General features: G+C 37.2%; 1 protein-coding gene across 4 annotated transcripts in view; it reads right to left on the bottom strand.

Annotated features, from left to right (window-relative positions):
* SCLT1 (sodium channel and clathrin linker 1) overlaps positions 1–23977 on the bottom strand; it is a 268727-nt gene that overhangs the window by 180234 nt on the left and 64516 nt on the right. For all 4 annotated transcript variants that reach the window (XM_067735090.1, XM_067735088.1, XM_067735087.1 and 1 more), the window contains exon 5: positions 23577–23632. In XM_067735090.1, coding sequence (XP_067591191.1) covers positions 23577–23632 — 56 coding nt within the window. The remainder of the gene's footprint in view (positions 1–23576; positions 23633–23977) is intronic.

Genomic DNA, 23977 nt, shown 5'->3' with positions numbered 1-23977 from the left:
TGATGTTGTCCCAGAGGTCTCTTAAACTGTCCTCTTTTTAAAAAAACTCTTTTTTTCTTTTTTTGTTCAGTTTGGGTGATTTCTTCTACTCTGTCATCCAGTTCACCCATCTGTTCCTCTGTATCATATACTCTACTGTTAATTCCTTCTAGTGTATTTTTTATTTCAGTTATTATCTTCTTCAGCTCTGTTTACTTCTTTATATTTTTAAACTATTTGTTAGAAACTTCTAACTGCTCACTGTGTTCATTCATTCTTCTCCTGAGTTCACTGAGCACCTTTTTATTTCATAGAAAATTGTTTATTTCACTTATAGTTTCACATTTATCAGCACAGTTACACAGTTTTCTCTAAACATTTTCAAGTGTCTGTATTTCTCATTTTGTGATTATTTTACAAACTCAAATGTATGTATTTAGTTTATAATAAAGATAACATCAGATCAGTGGAGAAAGGAAAGATGATTAGAAAATAAAACTGACAGATATTTATAAGAGAAAGCAAATATCCTGAATATAAGGTGAATATGTACTTACATGTTTTTTTTTTAACAACACAGGCTTTATTAATTGTGATTTATCTGTATTAAATGTAATTGTATCAAATTTTAGCTTCTGCCAGAGTGAATTTTCTTTTTTTTAAAAAAAACATCTTTATTGGAGTTTGATTGCTTTACAATGGTGTCTTAGTTTCTGCTGTATAACGAAGTGAATCAGCTATACAAATACATATATCCCCATATCTCCTCCCTCTTGCATCTCCCTCCCACCCTCCCTATCTCACCCCTCTAGGTGGACACAAAGCACTGAGCTGCACTGAGCATCTTTATTATCATTCTTTTGAACTCTTTATCAGGTAGATTGCTTATCTCCACTTGGCTTAGTTCTTCTGGGGTTTTGTCTTCATTTGGAAAATATTCCTTCCCTCCTCGTTCTGCCTAATTTTCCATGTTCATTTCTAAGTATTAAGTAGGTCAGTTATGTTTCCAGATGTTGGAGAAGTGGTCTTAAGTAAGAGACATCCTATGGGGCCCAGCAGCACTTGACCCCATATGTGGGCTGTGTGGGCCCTTCTGTGTGATGAGGCTGACTACTCTCGGCACACTGGTAGACAAGGCTCATCCCTAGGCTGGTTGGCTGCTATGCCCTGCCTTGCATGGTGGCTGCTGGCCTGCTGGTGGGCAGGCCAGATTTCAGCATGGTTGGATGCACAGGCTGGGAGGTCCTTGGGTAGATGCTGGCCCACTAGTGGGCAGTACTGGGTTCTGGTACAGCTGGTCGCATGACCTGGCAGGGAGGTGGGTCTCAGCCCAGTGGTATACAGATCTGGTTCCCTGGGTGCTGGCTGTGGGACCCAGGGGGTCCAGTGCTGGTGTCAGCCTACTGGTGGGTGGGGCCACATCCTAATGAAGCTGGCTCTGGAACTCTGGAGATTCTGGGGCTGGTCCTGGCTAGCTGATGGGCAGCGCTGGGTCCTGTTGTGGCTGGTGGCAAGGCCAGGGGTGTTCCAAGGCTGGTTCTGACCTGATGGTGGGTAGAGTTGAGCCCCAGGGTACCTGGGTGTGGCTGTTGGGGAGGCCTGGGGTTGGTTCTGGTCCACTGGTGGGTGAAGCCAGGTCCCTGCAAGGCTGGCTGCTCACCTGGGAGGTCCTGGAACTGGAGCTTATCTGCTGTTGGGCAGGCAGGCCCCCAGTGCTAGTAGGCTAGAAGGAGGACTCCAAAATGGCACTTGCCAGCACCAGTGTCCTCATGGTAGAATGAACTCCCCAAAATGGCTGTTGCCAATGTCATCAGGAAGAGTCCCAGTTGCCCCGCCTCTCCAGGAGACTCTACGAGATCAGCAAGTGGGTCTTATCAGCCTCCTTCAAATTGCTGTCTCAGTTCTGGGACTCAGAGCATGTGAGATTTTGTGTGTGTGCTTTAACAGTGGAGTTTCTGCTTCCTACAGTCCTCTGGCTCTCCCATATGCAAGTCCTGCTGGCTTTCAAAGCCGCACGTTTTGAGGGCCTGTCTTTCTAGTGCAGGACCCTCAGCTTGGGAGCCGGATGTGGGGCTTGGACCCCTCGCTCCTTAGGGAGAACTTCTGTGATTGTGATTATCCTCCCATTTGTGGGTCACCTACATGAAAGTGCAGGTCTTGACTACATTATGTCTCTGGCCCCTCCTACCCATCTTGTTTTGGTTCTTTCCTTATATCTTAAGCTGTGAAAAATCTTTTCTGCTAGTCTTCAAGTTATTCTCATTGATAGCTGCTCTGTAAATAGTTGTAATTTTGGTGTGCCTAGAGGAGGAGGTGAGTTCAGGGTCTTTGTACTCCATCACCTTGGACATACCTTGCAAGGTCATTTTTATAGTCCTGCACTGTCATGCAAAGCAAGGACCACCTATATGCATCAGTAGTTTATTTTTGTTTTAGTATCTGAAGTATTTGGGGTAGCGGTGTTTAATTTTGCAATTTGCAATCCTGCTGTCTCTTGCCTGATGTACCCTAATTCTCCAAATGTTTCGTAATTTTGGGTTTAGTTTGCTGTTCTTTTCCTAACCTGTTCAGCAAATTCTTAGAGTCCATTGATTTTCAGACTTCTTTTCTAATATATGCACTTAAGAGTATGGATTTCCCTCTAAAAATGGCCTTAACTGCAACCCACAGTTTTTATGCTGTATTTTCACTATCAGTTGAAAATATTCTCCAGCTTTCATGGTTAATTCCTTGACCTATGAGTAATATTTAAAAGCATATTGCTTAATTAGAAACAGCTGGGAATTTTGATTCTTTTTTTCTTTTCTTTTTTTTTTAAAAACTTATTTCTAGGGGCTTCCCTGGTGGTGCAGTGGTTGGGAATCCACCTGCCAATGCAGAGGACACGGGTTCGAGCCCTGGTCTGGGAAGATCCCACATGCCACGGAGCAACTGGGCCCGTGAGCCACAACTACTGAGCCTGCACGTCTGGAGCCTGTGCTCCACAACGGGAGAGGCCGTGACAGTGAGAGGCCCGCGCACAGCGATGAAGAGTGGCCCCTGCTCGCCGCAACTAGAGAAAACCCACGCACAGAAACGAAGACCCAATACAGCCAAAAATAAATAAATAAATTTATAAAAAAACACACACTGATTTCTAATACAATTTTCACTGTTATTAAGGAACAGAATCTGAGTACTCAAAAAATCTGAGAGTTGTTTTCTTTTTTTCCTTTAAATATTTATTTATTTATTTATTTTGGCTGCGCCAGGTCTTAGTTACGGCACACAGGATCTTCGTCGTGGAAGACTGCAGCATGTAGACTTCTTGGTTGCAGCACGCAGACTTCTTAGTTGCAGCACGCCAACTCTTAGTTGCGGCACGCATGTGGGATCTAGTTCCCCGACCAGGGATTGAACCAGGGTCCCCTGCATTGGGAGTGCAGAGTCTTACCCACTGGACCACCAGGGAAGTTCCGAGAGCTACTTTCTGGATTTGTCAATTTTGGAAATGTTTTACATGTACTTAAAAAGAATATGTATTTTGAAGGTGTTAGGTATTTGTCTGTTAAGTAGGTTTGTTAATTGCATGGTTCATATATTATTTTTTGAGTTTTTATTTCAATTACTGAGGAGCAATATGTTTATATATCCTGCTATCTAGTGGATTTGTCTGTTTTGCCATTCAATGCTATCACTGAATTTTTATAACCTAGAAAAACAAAAAACTTGAAATTTTCTATTCTGAGGCTTTGTTACTGGGTACTTGCAAATTTTTTAAAAATAAATAAATTTATTTATTTAATTGTTTATTTATTTTTGGCTGCATTGGGTCTTCATTGCTGTGTGCAGGCTTTCTCTAGTTGCGGCAAGCGGGGGCTACTCTTTGTTGTGGTGCACAGGCTTCTCATTGCGGCGGCTTCTCCTGTTGCAGAGCATGGGCTCTAGGCGTGTGGGCTTCAGTAGTTGTGGCACGCAGGCTCAGCAGTTGTAGTGCACAGGCTTAGTTGCTCCGCAGCATGTGGGATCTTCCCAGACCAGGGCTTGAACCCACGTCCCCTGCATTGGCAAGTGGATTCTTAACCACTGTGCAACCAAGCAAGTCTCTGGGTACTTGCAAATTTAAAACTGTTATATCTTTTATCATTATGAAATATCCCTATTTATAATATTCTCTTCTTGCAGTAAAGTCTACTATGTCTGATATTACCAGCTTTCTTTTGGTTAGCACTGCATGGTTTATCTATTTTCCATCCTCTTATTTGCAATCATTCAATATTCTTCTATTTTAAAAATCTGTCTGATAAGAAATACACACTATAACTGGTTTCTTTTTTAATCTCCTCTGATAAATCACTGTCTTTCAATTGCAGCATTTAGTACATTGAAGTTTAATGTAATTACTAATGTATTTGAGTTTATATCTACTATCTTAGTATTTACTTTCTATTTGCCCTGTCCATTATGATTTTTCTCTCCTTTCATGCTTTCTTTTGGTTTTTTTTTTTATTACTTCATTTTTCTACTCTATTATCTTGGTTGGCAGTTATAGTATCTTGGTTGGCAGTTACATGGTTGGCAGTTACATTATCTTGGTTGGCAGCTGGCTTTACTTTTAAAGATTAAAACATGCATCACTGAGTTATCAAACTAAAATAAATTAGTATTATATTTCTTTTGGGTAATGCTAGAACCTGAGAATATTTTAACTCCAAATGCCCTTTCCCTAAATTTATGATATTGCTGTCTTATATTTAATTCTCTACAGATATTTTAGAGACATTATTATTGTTTTAGAATAGCTGATGTTCATTAGACGTTCTCCCATGGGCAGCATTTCCTGTAATTCTAAGCTTTCATCTGGGATTATTTTCTTTTTGTAGAATATCTTTTTAGGATTTTCTTTAATTTTGCTAATGATAATGCTCTCAATTTCTTTTCATCTGACCTTTCTTCTGATGGATATTTCACTGGGTAAAGAATTCTACATTGACAGTTTTTCTTTAAGCACTTTAAAAATATTCCACTGTCTCCTGATTTCCAGTATCTCTGTTGAGAAGTCAGTTAATCTCTTATTGAGGCTAGATAATAAGACAAGCTCTTTCTGCTGTTAAGTTTTTTCTTTTTCTTTGGTTTTCTTTGATTTTATAATAATGTACCTAGGTACAGTACTTTTGTATTATCCTGCTTACAATGCATGGTGTGTTCTTAATCTGTGGATTGATGTCTCTCTGTCGTCTCTTTCTGGGACTCAAGCTATATGACTTTTAGCTGTTTTCACTATTTCCCATATGTCTCTTAGTTTTTATTTATTTATTTATTTTATTCTGCATTTTCTATCCCCTTCTCTCTCTGACCTTCATTCTGAATATTTTCTTCTGACTTGGGTTGCATTCCATTAATTCTCTCTTCAGTTATGTCTCATTTCCATTATTACTGCAATTTTCAGTTCTAGAATTTCTATTTGGTTCTTTAAGAGTTTTTAGTTCTCTTATAGAAATTCTCAAAATTGTGTCTTATTTCATTGAACATAGTGCATAGTTATTTTAAAGACCAAACCGTGGATCTGTTTCTATTGTATACTATTTTTTTATGATTTTTTAACCATGCTGTCTTCAATCTTCCCATTACCAGTTCTTTTTACACCAGATATGAGCCAGATATCACAAGTAAAAAAATACAGAGATATTCTGAGGCCTAGAAATGATGTTATCTTCCTCTAAAAGTCTTCCTTTTCTTTTTTCAGGTGGGGAGGGTATTATCAATCCCTGATCATGTCATTTATAACATCATGTTGTATCAAACATCAGAGTCATGTTTTAGATCTTTTCAGGACTAGTCTATTTTGGGGGAGTCACTCTTACTTCAAAGCCTGGATGTTCCTGAGCCACCTACCCTCAAGTCTGATGGGCTCTAAATTTCAATTTTTCTTTCTCCAGCTCCATGAATTTGTTTCGAGCTCTGCTCAGTTTTCAACCACTCTTCACCTCTTCTGACATCAGGAGATATGTTTAAGGGAAAGTAACCCCAAATGCAGGTTCATATCCCTGGATTTCTTTCTTTTCCTGGTCTTTACCCTACAATTCTACATTGACTCCAATTCACTTTAAACAAATTTGATTTTTGTCAAATTTTTGTCAAGATTTTCTAGTTTTTGTCCAGATTCTCTAGTTTTCTCAGAAGGAGTCTCTTACCATCACTCTAAACAAAACTATCTAACTTATTTTCAGTTAATTAAAAATGTTCTGAGTACCAGTTTGGCTGCATCTCACTAGTTTGATATGCTATTTATTTTATGCAGTTTTTAATTTTAGTTTTCCTCTTTATCTCAGTAGTTGAAAATGTAGTTAAAAGAAATTCTTTACACTCACTTCTTGTTATTTCTAATTTATTGTAGGTGTAATTTATGTTTAATTTGTATGTATGTATGTGGTGGGGAGGGTCTGCAGCCCATGTCTATGTAAATGTTTCATGGGTCTTGAAAAACACAGTATATTCCTATTGGTTTATATATGAGTAGTATAAACAGAAAAATATACACACATATACTCAAACTTGTTCTTTACTCTTTATACCTTTTACATTCCTGTCTATTTTTGCCCTTGTTTTCTTTGAAGTATTATCTAGTTGCAATAATATATTTATAAATACTAAGTAAATACATGTTATTTAATTCTCCAAAGATCTTAGCAGTATAATTGAGAAAATAAAGCCATTTAAGTACTGCAAAGGTTTAAGGAATTAGTCTTTTTCAAAGCATTATTTTTTATGTATGGCTACCAAATATTGAAAATTAGATATCAATAATTGTAGTAAGTTCAACAAACATTTGAAGAGATATTATGTACAGGATAGTAAGATAGTTGTGGTCCTAGCTGTATTTATTCAAATATATAATCAAGTCAAAACATAAGACCTGTAAGAAAATAAAGAGGAGAAAGTTCCATCATATTTGATTGGCTTCACAGTAAGAGGAGAAATGAAGAGAAATCACACAAAGCTTTGTAGAAGTAAACAGTGTTACCCTTATTAATAACACTAGTGGCACCACATTTCTCTGCATAGGTGCTTTATCTGCAGTCACCATCAACTAGCTGATCTCTATTTTCTAGTGCAAATGCTAAAAAAAAGAGTCAATCTTATTGGTTTAGTTAACTGTAGAACTGTTTTGCTGAGAGAAATTATATATAGACCACAATTAGGAAGCTGGACAATCAGGAAGTGGCTACACCAACCGCGGGTTCTAGGAGCACACCTCTTTAGCCGAGATCCTGGGGTCAGGAAGTAACTGCCAGAGCTGTTGCCTGCAGGAACACCCTGACTTAGCTCTGACAGAAGCGGCTGCCAGAACTACTGGCTCTAGAGACACTCTACACTTGTTAGAATCTCATCCACAAAAACAGATTCTCATACACAGCTTCTCCTCCTATTTATCTCCTAATTTAGGTCTCTTACATGTGTTTATCATTAGCAGAACCTAATTCCTACCCTGAACTAGTTTTTAGTTTTCAAGCCTTTGCAGTACAAGGTATACAAAAAGGAGGTTGGAACAGATGTTAAGCCAATCTACTATACCTGCCATAAACTATTATTATAACTGTATAATTTAATTAAATGTGAACCAAAGTGAAAAAAATAAAACTACAAGAGAGTTGGGGTTTTTTCTATGAAACCTAGACTGAATATGAAAGGCTCAGTAAAGATGAGTTGTTAAATAGCTGCTGTTGAATTAGAGGTAGGTAAAATAATTATAATAGTCAGAAAATTTATAAAATCACAGAGGATCAAAAGGAGATCAAAAGGATCTCTAAGTTCTCACTCTTCTTCAAAGAAACTGAAACTGGAAATTATAAAGAATGAATTGACAACTAGGAAGATGGCGGAAGAGTAAGACGTGGAGATCACCTTCCTCCCCACAGATACATCAGAAACACATCTACACGTGGAACAACTCCTACAGAATACCTACTGAACACTGGCAGAAGACCTCAGACCTCCCAAAAGGCAAGAAACTCCCCACGTACCTGGGTAGGGCAAAAGAAAAAAGAATAAACAGAGACAAAGAATAGGGACGGGACCTGCACCAGTGGGAGGGAACCATGAAGGAGGAAAGGTTTCCACATACTAGAAGGCCCTTCGCGGGCGGAGATTGCACGTGGCAGAGGGGGGAAGCTTTGGAGCTGCGGGGGAGAGCACAGCAACAGGGGTGCGGAGGGCAAAGCGGAGAGATTCCCGCACAGAGGATCGGTGCCGACCAGCACTCACCAGCCCGAGACACTTCTCTGCTCACACGCCTAGGCAGGCGGGGTCTGGGAGCTGAAGCTCCAGCTTCGGTCAGAGTGCCGGGAGAGGACTGGGGTTGGCAGCGTGAACACAGCCTGAAGGGGTTAGTGCACCACAGCTAGCCGGGAGGGAGTCCGGGGAAAAATATGGACCCGCCGAAGAGGCAAGAGACTTTTTCTTCCCTCTTTGTTTCCTGGTGCGCAAGGAGAGGGGATTAAGAGCGCTGCTTAAAGGAGCTCCAGAGACGGGCGCGAGCCGCGGCTAAAGCACGGAACCCAGAGACGGGCATGAGACGCTAAGGCTGTTCCTGCCGCCACCAAGAAGCCTATGTGCGAGCACAGGTCACTATCCACACCTCACTTCCGGGGAGCCTGTGCAGCCCGCTACTGCCAGGGTCCCATGATCCAGGGACAGCTTCCCCGGGAGAACACACGGTGTGCCTCAGGCTGGTGTAATGTCACGGCGGCCTCTGCCACTGCAGGCTCGCCCTGCACTCCGTGCACCTCCCTCTCCCGGGCCTGAGTGAGCCAGAGTCCCTGAATCAGCTGCTCCTTTAACCCCGTTTTGAGCAAAGAACAGACGCCCTCCGGCAACCTACACGCAAAGGCGGGACCAAATCCAAAGCTGAGCCCCGGCAGTTGTGCGAACAAAGAAAAGAAAGGGAAATCTCGCCCAGCAGCCTCAGGAGCAGCAGATTAAATCTCCACAATCAACTTGATGTACCCTGCATGGGTGGAATACCTGAATAGACAAAGAATCATCCCAAATTGAAGAGGTGGACTTTGAGACCAAGATTTATTATTTTTTCCCCTTTTCCTCTTTTTGTGTGTATGTGTATGATTCTGTGTGAGATTTTGTCTGTATAGCTTTGCTTTCATTATTTGTCCTGGGTTCTGTCCATCTGTATTTTTTTTTTTTTTACTTTTGAAAAAAAATTTTATCTTAATAATTATATTTTATTTTAATAACTTTATTTTATTTTATCTTACTTTATTTTATTTTACCCTCTTTTCCTTCCTTCCTCCCTCCCTCCCTTCCTTCCTTCTTTTTCTCCCTTTTATTCGGAGCCGTGTGGATGAAAGGCTCTAGTTATTGCAGCCAAGAGTCAGTGCTGTGCCTCTGAGGTGGGAAAGCAAATTTCAGGACACTGGTCCACAAGAGACCTCCCAGCTCCACATAATATCAAACAGCAAAAATCTCCCAGAGATCTCCATCTCAACACCAACACCCAGCTTCAGTCAACGACCAGCAAGCTACAGTGCTGGACACCCTATGCCAAACAACTAGCAAGACAGGAACACAACCCCACCCATTATCAGACAGGCTGCCTAAAATCATAATAAGGCCACAGATACACGAAAAACACACCACCAGACGTGGACCTGCCCACCAGAAAGACAAGGTCCAGTCTCATCCACCAGAACACAGGCACTAGCCCCCTCCACAAGGAAGCCTACACAACCCACTGAACCTACTATAGCCACTGGGGACAGACAGCAAAAACAATGGAAACTACGAACCTGCAGCCTGCAAAAAGGAGACCCCAAACACAGTAAGATAAGCAAAATGAAAAGACAGAAAAACACACAGCAGATGAAGGAGCAAGATGAAAACCCACCAGACCTAACAAATGAAGAGGAAATAGGCAGTCCACCTGAAAAAGAATTCAGAATGATGATAGTAAAGATGATACAAAATCCTGGAAATAGACTAGACAAAATGCAAGAAACATTTAACAAGGACCCAGAAGAACTAAAGATGAAACAAACAATGATGAACAACACAATAAATGAAATTAAAAATACTGTAGAAGGGATCAATAGCTGAATAACTGAGGCAGAAAAACGGATAAGTGACCTGGAAGATAAAATAGTGGAAATAACTACTGCAGAGCAGAATAAAGAAAAAAGAATGAAAAGCACTGAGAACAGTCTCAGAGACCTCTGGGACAACATTAAACGCACCAACATTCGAATTATAGGGGTCCCAGAAGAAGAAAGGAAAAAGAAAGGGATTGAGAAAATATTTGAAGCGATTATAGTTGAAAACTTCCCTAATATGGGAAAGGAAATAGTTAATCAAGTACAGGAAACACAGAGAGTCCCATACAAGATGAATCCAAGAAGGAACATGCCAAGACACATATTAATCAAACTGTCAAAAATTAAATACAAAGAAAACATATTAAAAGCAGCAAGGGAAAAACAACAAATAACACAGAAAGGAATCCCCATAAGGTTAACAGCTGATCTTTCAGCAGAAACTCTGCAAGCCAGAAGGGACTGGCAGGACATATTTAAAGTGATGAAGGAGAAAAACCTACAACCAAGATTACTCTACCCAGCAAGGATCTCATTCAGATTTGATGGAGAAATTAAAACCTTTACAGGCAAGCAAAAGCTGAGAGAGTTCAACACCACCAAACCAGCTTTACAACAAATGCTAAAGGAACTTCTCTAGGCAAGAAACACAAGAGAAGGAAAAGACCTAAAATAACAAACTCAAAACAATTAAGAAAATGGGAATAGGAACATACATACCGATAATTACCTTAAATGTAAATGGACTAAGTGCTTCCACCAAAAGACACAGATTGGCTGAATGGATACAAAAACAAGATCCATATATATGCTGTCTACCAGAGACCCACTTCAGACCTAGAGACACATACAGACTGAAAGTGAGGGGATGGAAAAAGATATTCCATGCAAATGGAAATCAAAAGAAAGCTGGAGGAGCAAGACTCATATCAGACAAAACAGACTTTAAAATAAAGACGATTACAAGAGACAAAGAAGGACACTACATAATGATCAAGGGATCGATCCAAGAAGAAGATATAACAATTGTAAATATTTATGCACCCAACATAGGAGCACCTCAATACATAAGGCAAATACCAACAGCCATAAAAGGGGAAATCGACAGTAACATATTCATAGTAGGGGACTTTAACACCCCACTTTCACCAATGGACAGATCATCCAAAATGAAAATAAAAAAGGAAACAAAAGCGTTAAATGACACATTAAACAAGATGGACTTAATTGATATTTATAGGACATTCCATCCAAAAACAGCAGAATACACATTTTTCTCAAGTGCTCATGGAACATCTCCAGGATAGATCATATCATGGGTCACAAATCAAGCCTTGGTAAATTAAGAAAACTGAAAGTGTATCAAGTATCTTTTCTGAACACTACGCTATGAGACTAGATATCAATTACAGGAAAATATCTGTATAAAAATACAAACACATGGAGGCTAAACAATACAGTACTTAAAAATGAAGTGATCACTGAAGAAATCAAAGAGGAAATCAAAAAATACCTAGAAACAAATGACAATGGAGACACGATGACCCAAAACCTATGGGATGCAGTAAAACCAGTTCTAAGAGGGAAGTTTATAGCAATACAATCCTACCTTAAGAAACAGGAAACATCTCGAATAAACGACCTAACCTTGCACCTAAATCAATTAGAGAAAGAAGAACAAAAAAACCCCAAAGTTAGCAGAAGGAAAGAAATCATAAAGATCAGATCAGAAATAAATGAAAAAGATATGAAGGAAATAATAGCAAAGATCAATAAAACTAAAAGCTGGTTCTTTTAGAAGATAAACAAAATTGATAAACGATTAGCCAGACACATCAAGAAAAAAAGGGAGAAGACTCAAATCAACAGAATTAGAAACGAAAAAGGAGAAGTTAACAACTGACACTGCAGAAATACAAAAGATCATGAGAGATTACTACAAGCAACTCTATGCCAGTAAAATGGACAACCTGGAAGAAATGGACAAATTCTTAGAAATGCACAAGCTGCCAAGATTGATCAGGAGGAAATAGAAAATATGAACAGAGCAATCACAAGCACTGAAATTGAAACTGTGATTAAAAATCATCCAACAAACAAAAGCCCAGGACCAGATGGCTTCACAGGCAAATTCTATCACACATTTAGAGAAGAGGTAACACCTATCCTTCTCCAACTTTTCCAAAATATAGCAGAGGGAGGAACACTCCCAAACTCATTCTAGGAGGCCACCATCACCCTGAAACCAAAACCAGAAAAGGATGTCACCAAGAAAGAAAACTACAGGCCAATATCACTGATGAACATAGATGCAAAAATCCTCAACAAAATACTAGCAAACAGAATCCAACAGCACATTAAAAGGATCATACACCATGATCAAGTGGGGTTTATTCCAGGAATAAATGCAAGGATTCTTCAATATACGCAAATCAATCAATGTGATACACCATATTAACAACTTGAAGGAGAAAAACCATATGGTCATCTCAATAGATGCAGAGAAAGTTTTTGACAAACTTCAATACCAATTTATGATTAAAAACCCTGCAGAAAGTAGGGATAGAGGGAACTTACCTCAACATAATAAAGGCCATATATGACAAACCCACAGCCAACATCGTCCTCAATGGTGAAAAACTGAAAGCATTTCAACTAACATTAGGAACAAGACAAGGCTGCCCACTCTCACCACTATTATTCAACACAGTTTTGGAAGTTTTAGCCACAGCAATCAGAGAAGAAAAGGAAATAAAAGAATCCAAATCAGAAAAGAAGAAGTAAATCTGTCACTGTTTGCAAATAACATGATGTAATACATAGAGAATCCTAAAGATGCTACCAGAAAACTACTAGAGCTAATCAATGATTTTGGTAAAGTAGCAGGATACAAAGTTAATGCACAGAAATCTCTGGCATTCCTATACACTAATGATGAAAAATCTGAAAGTGAAATTAAGAAAACACTCCCATTAACCACTGCAACAAAAAGAATAAAATATCTAGGAATAAACCTACCTAAGTAGACAAAAGACCTGTATGCAGAAAATTATAAGACTGATGAAAGAAATTAAAGATACAAATAGATGGAGAGATATACCATGTTCTTGGATTGGAAGAATCAACACTGTGAAAATGACTCTACTACCCAAAGCACTCTACAGTTTCAATGCAATCCCTATCAAACTACCATGGGCATTTTTCACAGAACTAGAACAAAAAATTTCACAATTTGCATGGAAACACAAAAGACTCCGAATAGCCAAAGCAATCCTGAGAACGAACAACGGACCTGGAGGAATCAGGCTCCCTGACTTCAGACTATACTACAAAGCTACAATAATCAAGACAGTATGGTACTGGCACAAAAAAAGAAAGATAGATCAATGGAACAGGATAGAAAGCCCAGAGGTAAACCCACACACATATGGTCACCTCATCTTGATAAAGGAGGTAGGTATGTACAGTGAAGAAAGGACAGCATCTTCAATAAGTAGTGCTGGGTAAACTGGACAGGTACATTAAAAGTATGAAATTAGAATACTCCCTAACACCATACACAAAAATAAGCTCAAAATGGATTAAAGACCTAAATGTAAGGCCAGACACTATCAAACTCTTAGAGGAAAACACAGACAGAACACTCTATGACATAAATCACAGCAAGATCCTTTTTGACCCACCTCCTAGAGAAATTGAAATAAAAACAAAAATAAAGAAATGGGACCTAATGAAACTTCAAAGCTTTTGCACAGCAAAGGAAACCAGAAACAAGACCAAAAGATAACCCTCAGAATGGGAGAAAATATTTGCAAATGAAGCAACTGACAAAGGATTCATCTCCAAAATTTACAAGCAGCTCATGCAGCTCAATAATAAAAAAACAAACAACCCAATACAAAAATGGGCAGAAGACCTAAAGAGACATTACTCCAAAGAAGACATACAGATTGCCAACAAACACATGAAAGAATGCTCAACATAATTAATCATTAGAGAAATGCAAATCAAAACTACAATGAGATATCATCTCACACCAATCAGAATGGCCATCATCAAAAAATCTAGAAACAGGGCTTCCCTGGTGGCGCAGTGGTTGAGAGTCCGCCTGCCGATGCAGGGGACACGGGTTTGTGCCCCGGTCCGGGAAGATCCCACATGCTGTGGAGCGGCTGGGCCCGTGAGCCATGGTTGCTGAGCCTGCGTGTCCGGAGTCTGTGCTCCGCAACGGGAGAGGTCACAACAGTGAGAGGCCTGCATACCACAAAAAAAAAGAAAAAAAAAATCTAGAAACAATAAATGCTGGAGAGGGTGTGGAGAAAAGGGAACACTCTTGCACTGCTGGTGGGAATGTGAATTGGTACAGCCACTATGGAGAACAGTATGGAGGTTCCTTAAAAAACTACAAATAGAACTACCATATGACCCAGCAATCCCACTACTGGGCATATACCCTGAGAAAACCATAATTCAAAAAGAGTCATGTACCAAAATGTTCACTGCAGCTCTATTTACAATAGCCAGGAGATGGAAACAACCTAAGTGTCCATCATCGGATTTATGGATAAAGAAGATGTGGCACATATATACAATGGAATATTACTGAGCCATAAAAAGACACGAAATGGAGTTATTTGTAGTGAGGTGGATGGACCTAGAGTCTGTCATACAGAGTGAAATAAGTCAGAATGAGACAAACAAATACCGTATGCTAACACATATATTGAATCTAAGGAAAAAAAATGTCATGAAGAACCTAGGGGTAAGACGGGAATAAAGACACAGACCTACTAGAGAATGGACTTGAGGATATGGGGAGGGGGAAGGGTAAGCTGTGAGAAAGTGAGAGAGTGGCATGGACATATATACACTACCAAATGTAAAATAGATAGCTAGTGGGAAGCAGCCGCATAGCACAGGGAGATCAGTTTGGTGGTTTGTGACCACCTAGAGGGGTGGGATAGGGAGGGTGGGAGGGAGGGAGATGCAAGAGGGAAGAGATATGGGAACATATGTATATGTATAACTGTGTCACTTTGTTATAAGGTAGAAACTGACACACCACTGTAAAGCGATTATACTCCAATAAATATGTAAAAAAAAATAAAGAATGAATTATCTTTATGGTTTATGTATAAAAGACAACAAAGAACTACAATTAGTAGGCTTACTCAAGTAAAGGTCTTAGGCAGTATATAAAAAAAAGATTACATAAGTGCACATTTACATTGAGTCAACGTCAAAAATTTTTAAAGTATTCTATGTATGTCTTATGATTCTCCACTTTATTGCCTCTTTCAATCTGCAGACCATCTATTAATCTAGAAAGAAAGAGGGTTTGTACTATATTTTATGCTAGGTACAATGTACTAAATCAAAAAAGTAACAGTGTTTCTGACCTCTTCCTGTTGACTATTTCATTGGGTAAGATATTCCTGATAAAAAGTCTTTATGAAAATAAATATTATCCTAAAATATAATATGATGCTTTACATTAAATTACTACATATCTATGCCTTTTAAGTTGTTACTTATGGCTTTTATTATTTTTCTATCTTACCACTTGCAGTATTACTTCAAAATTAACTAGCACTTACTATAATCATAAAAATATATAAAAAATAAAACTGAAATCTAGTCCAAATCTCTCATTTTATAGATTAAGGAACTGAGATCTAAACATACGGACACTAAGGGGGGAAAGCGGGGTGAGGGGGGATGAATTGGGAGGCTGGGATTGACATATATACACTAATATGTATAAAATAGATAACTAATTAAAAAAGACCTATTTAAGTAATAGAAGACATGAAACAGATTTGAATTATTGTTTTATTGATTTGATGCACATACACATAAGCAAGTGTCTGCAATCCAAAGTAAAAGTAATAAATGCCCTAACCAAGGTACAAAAATACTATAATGAGTCACTTTATTATAAAGCAGAAACTAACACACCATTGTAAAGCAATTATACTCCAATAAAGATGTTAAAAATAATACTATAATGGAATGTGCAAAGATTTTTCAGAAAAGATCATATTTAAATTGGTTCCTAAGAATGTGTATAAGTTTAATGTATAGAGATGTGGGTGGTGTTCTCAGGCTGCTGGAAAATGTTGAGCAGACAGAATGCTAAGAAAGTATGAGTGTCTGAAGAAATAAAGAATAATTTGCATGGAGAAAAAAAAAAAAAAGAAACTAAGCTCCACCTCCTACATTGTTGGTGGGAATGTACGTTGGTACAGCCACTATGGAAAACAGTATGGAGGTTCCTCAGAAAACTAAAAATAGAATGAACCATATGATCCAGCAATCCTACTCCTGAGAATATATCCAGACAAAACTATAATTCAAAAGGATACATGCACCCCTATGTTGATAGCAGCACTATTCACAATAGCCAAAACACGGAAACAACCTAAATGTCCATCAACAGATGAATGAATAAAGAAGATGTACTACATATATACAATGGAATACTACTTAGACATAAAAAAGAATGAAATAATGCCATTTGCAGCAACATGGATGCAAACAGAGATTATGATACTAAGTGAAGTAAGTCAGAAAGAGAAAGACAAATACCATATGACATCACTTATATGTGGAATTTAAAATATGGCACAAATGAACCTATCTACAAAACAGAAACAGACTCATAGATGTAGAGAACAGACTTGTGGTTGCCAAGGGGGAGGGGGGAAAGAGAGGGATAGACTGGGAGTTTGGGGTTGGCAGATGCAAACTATTACACTTAGAATGGATAAACAACAAGGTTCTAATGTACAGCACAGGGAACTATATTCAATATCCTATATTCAAAACCATAATGGAAAATAAGAACTATATTCAAAACCATAATGGAAAATAACATATGAAAAAGGAATGTATATATGTGTATAACTGAGTCACTTTGCTGTACGGCAGAGATCGGTACAACACTGTAAATCAACTATACTTCAGTAAAAAAAAAAAAAAAGAAAGAAACTGAGTTCCAGATAGATTAAAGTATTAATACCAGGAAAATCACCCAGCCAGTAACTGCAGTCCTGAAATTATAACTAATTAGCATTAATAGGCAATAGAATTTTGGCCATGATGACTTTATAAAAGTTTTGATCTCTGAGGTGACAAAGACAAATCAAACACACTTCTAACCAGTCTTTCTTTGAATTGAATTTGTCATTGATAGTAAGATGCACCATTCTTTTACATACTATTAAAAATAAAAATTGCTGCTTATTAATCTTGACATGTCATTCACTATTGCTACATCCCAATTTTGTAGATCTTAAAATAGGGGAACGGGGAATAGTGTTAGGGAATCTTACAGTCGAGTAAGAGAGAAGATAGAGTAAGACAAATACATATAATTAGAAAACATTCTAGACAACTGCCTGGTACAACCTCTCTACATGCCTTCCCTCACCTGACATTTTTCATCCTTAAGTCCAAGCTTCCTCAGTGAAGGTATCCACATCCCTGCCATGGTGTAGTGTTTCTTTTGGGGATTAATACAGAACAGTCTGATAACTAGAATTGTTGCTTCCCTTCTTCTGCTCCTACAGTTAATCATATATATTCTTTCCAGAAAAATTCGGAATTTTCAAGTTCTAAAGTGTAACTGAATTCAATCCTTCAACAGTGCACCCTCCTCCTCTGCTAAAAGCCCTTGAAGAGCCCCCTACGCCATCTGAAAGACAAGTTTAAATTTCTTAGCAGAGCATATAAGATCTTATATGATCTGCTCCCTGCCCACCATCCCAGTCTTATGCCTAATTCCCCTATACAAATACGCTGAGATATAACCACAGTAAATGATCTGTATTTTAATAAACATATGATTTTTCATTTGATGAACTCCTACTCATTCTTAAAGACTCTGCTCAAATTTCATCCCCTCACTTAAGCCTTCTCTGATGTCTCCAGCCAGAGTGATATCTTCAACAATTACAATCTAATGTATATATTGGACATGTTATAGTTAACACCATCTGCCATGTGCAGACTTAAGTAATCCTTGACCATAACCCATGCTCTGGGGAATAGCGCAGGTTATTTTTTTACAGAGGGAAGTCAATGATTAGATTAAAGTTTTGCATATTTCTCAAGGGCAGCCCTATCATACGCTGACTGGCATGAAGCGTACTGAAAATAGTAGTGTTGGCCATTAGTAACTAACAAGAATGGGTACCTTCAGGATTTGACCTAAAGAACAGAGAGAATCAGCTTTTTGGTTGGAAGAATAGGAGCAGCTGCTACATGGAAAGGGGTGCCATTACTGAGGGGGACAATTAAGGCTGTATGAGACAACTGATAAGAGGAGCATATCCTCAGAGATTGTCCTAATTGTTTCCCAGTTCTAGCTGTATTCCATGTTCCTCCTTATCATACATTCCCATTTACTCAGAATGACCTGTTTCTATTTCTTGAAGAAAAAACAGCCAAATATGAATATATGTATGTGTTTATGTTCCTAATATTTGCAATCATCCACTCAAAAAATATTTTTTGAGCATTTAATATGTATCAAGCACTGTTCAAAGGTGTTAGGTATACAGTGGTAAACAGAATAGACAAGGGCCCTGCTCCATGAAGGATACATTCTAGTAGATAAGACAAATAATAACCAAGCAAATAAATAATTTCAGGTAGTAATAGGTACCACAAATAAAATTGGATAATATAAAACAGAAAGTTGGGGAGGGAGGAAGAGTGCTAGATAATGTGGTCAGGGCATGCCTGCCTGATTGAAGAGGAGACAGTCCTGTGTAGGTCTGGAGAATAACATTCCAGGCAGAAGAAATATGCAAAAGGTCTTCTGGTGGAAACTGGTTTGCCAGTTTTAAGAAAGACGAAGTAAGACGGCCAGTGTTGACTGGAGACTACTCATCAAAGGAGGGTGTGGTAAGAGGCATATATATACATAAATATACAAACACAGACTTATTATAAACAGAGACACACAGAAATCAGGGTACCTCTGAATTTATATAAGGTTATTAAAAAGAGAAATATTAAACTTTATAATGAAAGCTTAGGATTTGGGTGAACTTTTGGGGATGGTTTCCTCACAGTATAATGGTGTAAACCAGCATCAGAACAGCAGGGTTTACTGTTCCAGAGATATCTCTGTTCCAGAGATATCTTTTCACTCTCTCATTGGAAAATAGATCAAATATATTCATCTTTTACTATTATATAAATAAAGTTTTGGGGTAGAGAATACCATTTTTGGACAAGTACTGAAAAATAATGGCTTTATTACTATTTTTATAAATATACACATGAACGCCTTCCTCCCAAATTTCAAATAGACTATACTGTGTTCATAGGCTATTATCAACATACACTAATGATATAATAATTAGGGATGGTGAAAGCAAACCTAAAATTACAACTCTGATCTATATTATTATTTATTATTCAATTATCATTGGTCAATAAGAACAAATCAATGAAAATAGTGCTAAAAAATTCTATTTTATAATGCTATTGAAATCTTCTAAATCATAAATATTTAGTTTTAATCTTAAAAAGATAAATATATTAGACTATCATAAAACAAAAACTTACAAACTTAGTAAAATAAATCATATGCTAAATATAATTGTTTTAATTTATTAAATACTAACTTTATACTCCTGTTGAAGTTTTCTGTTTCTGTGCTCTAAAGCTACATATATGCCTAAATAAAAAAGTAAACAGTTATAAATTTCAAAAAAGCTTTTTGGTGACAGTTGAACCAAAGACTAGTTAACAGACTGAGCAGCAAAAGATAGCTACATGTATCAGAGAAGAGTAAACTTTTTCTGTAAAGGACCAGATACCAAATATTCTAGGTTTTGTGGGCCATTCAGTCTCTGTCTCAACTATTCAACTCCATCATTGTAGAGCAAAAGCTGCCATAGACAGTATACAAATGAACAAGTCTGGCTGTGATCTAATAAACTTTTATTTACCAAAAGAAGTGGCAGGCCAGATTTGGCCCTCAAGCTGTAGTTTGTGAATCCCTGACAGATGTCGTTAAGTCTCTGTACTAGTTTCTATACTTTGACTACAAGCAACAGTGATTTTTGTCTGTTTTATTTACTAATGTATTCCAGAAACTTGAACAGTGCTTGGTACTTAGTAAGTACTCAATAAATATTTGTGAATGACTGAATGAATGTTTTATTACCTCACCAAATATTAAATCTGAAGGCAAGTGGCTATAGATTTGTTTCAGCAGTTCAATAATGTAATTTAAGGACCAAAGGCTTCCCCATCTTTCCCTTCTTCTAATCTCATTGTGTTTCTAATACATACTCTCATGGTTACAAAATGGCTATAGCAGCTTTAACATATATCACTTTCTAAAATGACAAGGAACAGGAAGGAGGTTGTTTTCTTCTTGCCAGTCTCTCTTTTTATCAGGGAGAAAAAGCTTTCCCAGAGGCTCTACAACAGACTCTCCCTTATACTTCACTGGGTACAAGTGAGTCAGTTCATACTTAGACCAATTCCTGGCAAAAAGAAATGTGCACTGGTTTATAATCAAAGTTTTATCACCTGAGATTGTGGAAGAAGCTCATCTCCGCTGAGCACAATGCAACTGGAACAAAATCAGGGTTATATGAATTATGAAAGAAGGGAAAATAGCTCTTATGGAGGCAACAAATAATGTCTTTCATACCCTCAATAATAAAATAAAAATAATAACAATAAAAGGTAGTATTTTCTTAGTGCCAGGAAGTGCTGTATATATATTCACTCATTTAATTATCTTATCCAATTTTCATCCTCTGGCAAGTTATGAGGAGGAAATATGATATTAAAGAAAAAATGAGACAAAAACAAAATAAAAAACATGAACTGAGTTTAAAGGAATAAACTAAAAATGGGAAGGATGATAAAATGAATATCTTTTCACCTCTTCCTAAGTCTCATTTTATAAAATGACTTCATTATTTTCTATTTGTAATCAATTCCCAGAAAATACTCGCCTATACACAAATGTATTAAAAAGTTTCCAAAACCCAATAATGTGGAATTGCATACTATTGTATAATCCATGCCACTGCTAGCTTCCATTATTCAGACTTGACCATATTTAAGACATTTTCCTTAAAAATGATAAGCTCTTTTTGATTTTGCAGTCTTTAACAGCAATACTTAAAAGCAGGTTGTTGCCCTAAGGGCATAGAGTTCACTTTAAAACCTGATGACATTTCGAGTTACTAAAAGTGCCTTTTAATAAGCTCAGAATCCATTTTTCCCATTTCCCTATTATACTAAGAATAAATACATTCATGAGCCATGACTGCAGTACTATTAAACAGGTAAAGGCAGATTTTTAAAAGACTGGTTTCAAAAGACCTGGACATAAAAGGAAGAGTATGGAGTCAAATATAGGAAACAACTAAATCATTAGCTCAATCATATAACACCGTATTATCTCCAATACATTAAAATACAAACTTAACTTACATACACTGGTGATTCAAAAATCTTAGCAATAGTCTTTAATAGGAAGATTTTTGAGAAAGAACAGTAAATCATAAAAAGTTAAAGTTAGAAAGACTTTCCCATGGGAAAAAACACAACTAAATGAGAAAAACTGAAAATCCAATTAAGAGATTTACATAGAAGAATGCAAACAAAGGAATGCCAAACTTAAAAAGAGCTTATGCTTTAAATGAATTTAAAACCAAAAAAAAATGTATTTCTTCATTTTTTGGTTTTGTTTTGTAAGGCGACAACAAAAGATATATCAGGTCTCAGTCCAGTTGCATGACCTTTAAAAGTTAAACTTGGGATAGAATAAAACGCTGAACATTTTTAGAAGAAAATGTAAGAGAAGATCTTTAGGACCACAGGCTGAGAGAGGATTTGTTATATACAAAGACCAACAACCATAAGAAAGAAGACTGATATATTCAACTACCTCAAAATTAAAAAAAAAAAGGAAAAGAAATTTCTGTTGATCAAACATATCACAACCTGGGAACAGATATCTGAAACATACCTATTGTCTAGCGCATTGAATGCACCATTGGCACTCATTATTCATTCCCATCCCTTTCCATATCCCAGCATCTTTCATAATGGCTGAAAGTCTAAAACTATGTTTCCCAGATGTCCTTGCAGCTGGTGGAATTAAAGTTTCACCAGTGACGGGCACTTGAAGGGGATATAGAAGGCAGAAGTGAGCTGAGAACATTCTTCTATAGGTATGACAGATGGCAAGCAAAACTGATAGACGTGAGTGTCTCCTGAAGTGAGTACCTCACGCCCCACTTTCCAGTGTCAAGTTTTCAGCTCCATGGAAGTGATGCTGTAGTGGTAGCTACAGAGATGGTGGCAGCAGCATAAATTCCTGGCCTCAGAATCTCAGCCTCTAAGGTATGACTCTAAAACCAATTATCTTACCTACATAGTACTTAACTGTAAGTGACTAAATCCCTTCTTGTTTGAAGTGTCTATGATGGTTACTGTTTACACTGATCAGCACACTAACAAATATTCAGAATACAGATTATATAAAGTACTTTGACAATTTAAGGAAAAGATAAAGAGAAAATGGGAAAAAGAAATGAACAAGCGTTTCATGAGAAAACCACATGGGTAAATAAATACATGAAAAATGGTTAACCATATTGATATTCAGGAAAATGTAAGTTAAAACCACAATGAAATACCATTTAGGACTCAAAATAACAAAAATTAAGAAACCTGGTAAGAGCAAGTGCTGATAAAATATACAAATCAATAAGAACTCATAAATATCACTGGTGGGAATGTAAATTGGTATAGCCACTTTGGAAATTAGGTTAGCAATATATTGCAAAATTGAATATTCACATAGCCTATGACCCAACCCTGAAACTCTTCTGCTTATGCATGATATTGAGTGGAAAAAAAGTCTCAGAAGACTAAATAATACTATTTTTGGAAGTTTTTAAAAATGCAAAACTAAATAATATATCATTAGGAATACACATACCTACAAAAATTTTAAAAAGCAAGGGAACGATAAACAAAAATTCAAGACAGTATTAACCGCTGGCAGAGGGAAGGAGGGGCATGGGATAGGGAAGGAAAACATGAATAAGTGCACCAGTATTGATAACATTTTAGCTCTTAACTGGATGGTGGGTTGACAGGTTTCCGTTTTATCAGTATGTTTCCTAATATAATATATATTCTATACTATACTATTCATGATTGCTAATATTTATAAGGTGCTTATTATGTACCCTATTTTAAGCAATTACTTTATCCCTTACAGTCAGCTCTAAGAAATAGGTTCTGTTATTGTCTCCCACTTATAGATGAGGAAACCCTAAAGCACACAGAGGTTAACTTGTCCAAGGTCATATAGCTAATAAGCAATGGAGCCAGGAGTCAAAAAGGAAATCAGGCCCCAGCGTCCACACTCATAACCAGTATACTCCATGAATAAAATACCAAATAACAATAATAAAAGTTACCTAAGACAACAATAAGATAATCAGTAGTTAATTGATCTACCTTTCATTTTCCTTGATGACATTTTCAAGTTGTAGTTTCATCTCACCCATCTGTTTCTGAAAGAATAAAATATGGTTGCAGAAAAACATTTTCCAGACAATTAGATTTATATTAAGTAGTTCATTCATATGCAAGCAATCGGATTCTATGACACTAGTCTACAGATAAGAAATAATTATTCTTCACTTCTAACAAGCAATATTAAATATAGATATTTTAATGATACAGAGTGTAATAGAACATTTTGAATAGAATATAAGTAAAAATATTTTATATAACATATTAATAAATATTTTAAAATGTAATTCCTATATTTAGAGATGTTTATAGGAAAAGAGATGTAAGATATTCCTTAATATTTCACTATAAGAAATATCCGATGATCCCTAGACCTTGAATAT

The sequence above is a fragment of the Pseudorca crassidens genome, chromosome 4, assembly GCF_039906515.1.
Source record: "Pseudorca crassidens isolate mPseCra1 chromosome 4, mPseCra1.hap1, whole genome shotgun sequence".
Taxonomy (NCBI): domain Eukaryota; kingdom Metazoa; phylum Chordata; class Mammalia; order Artiodactyla; family Delphinidae; genus Pseudorca; species Pseudorca crassidens.
This window is presented reverse-complemented; position numbering and strand designations above follow the sequence as displayed.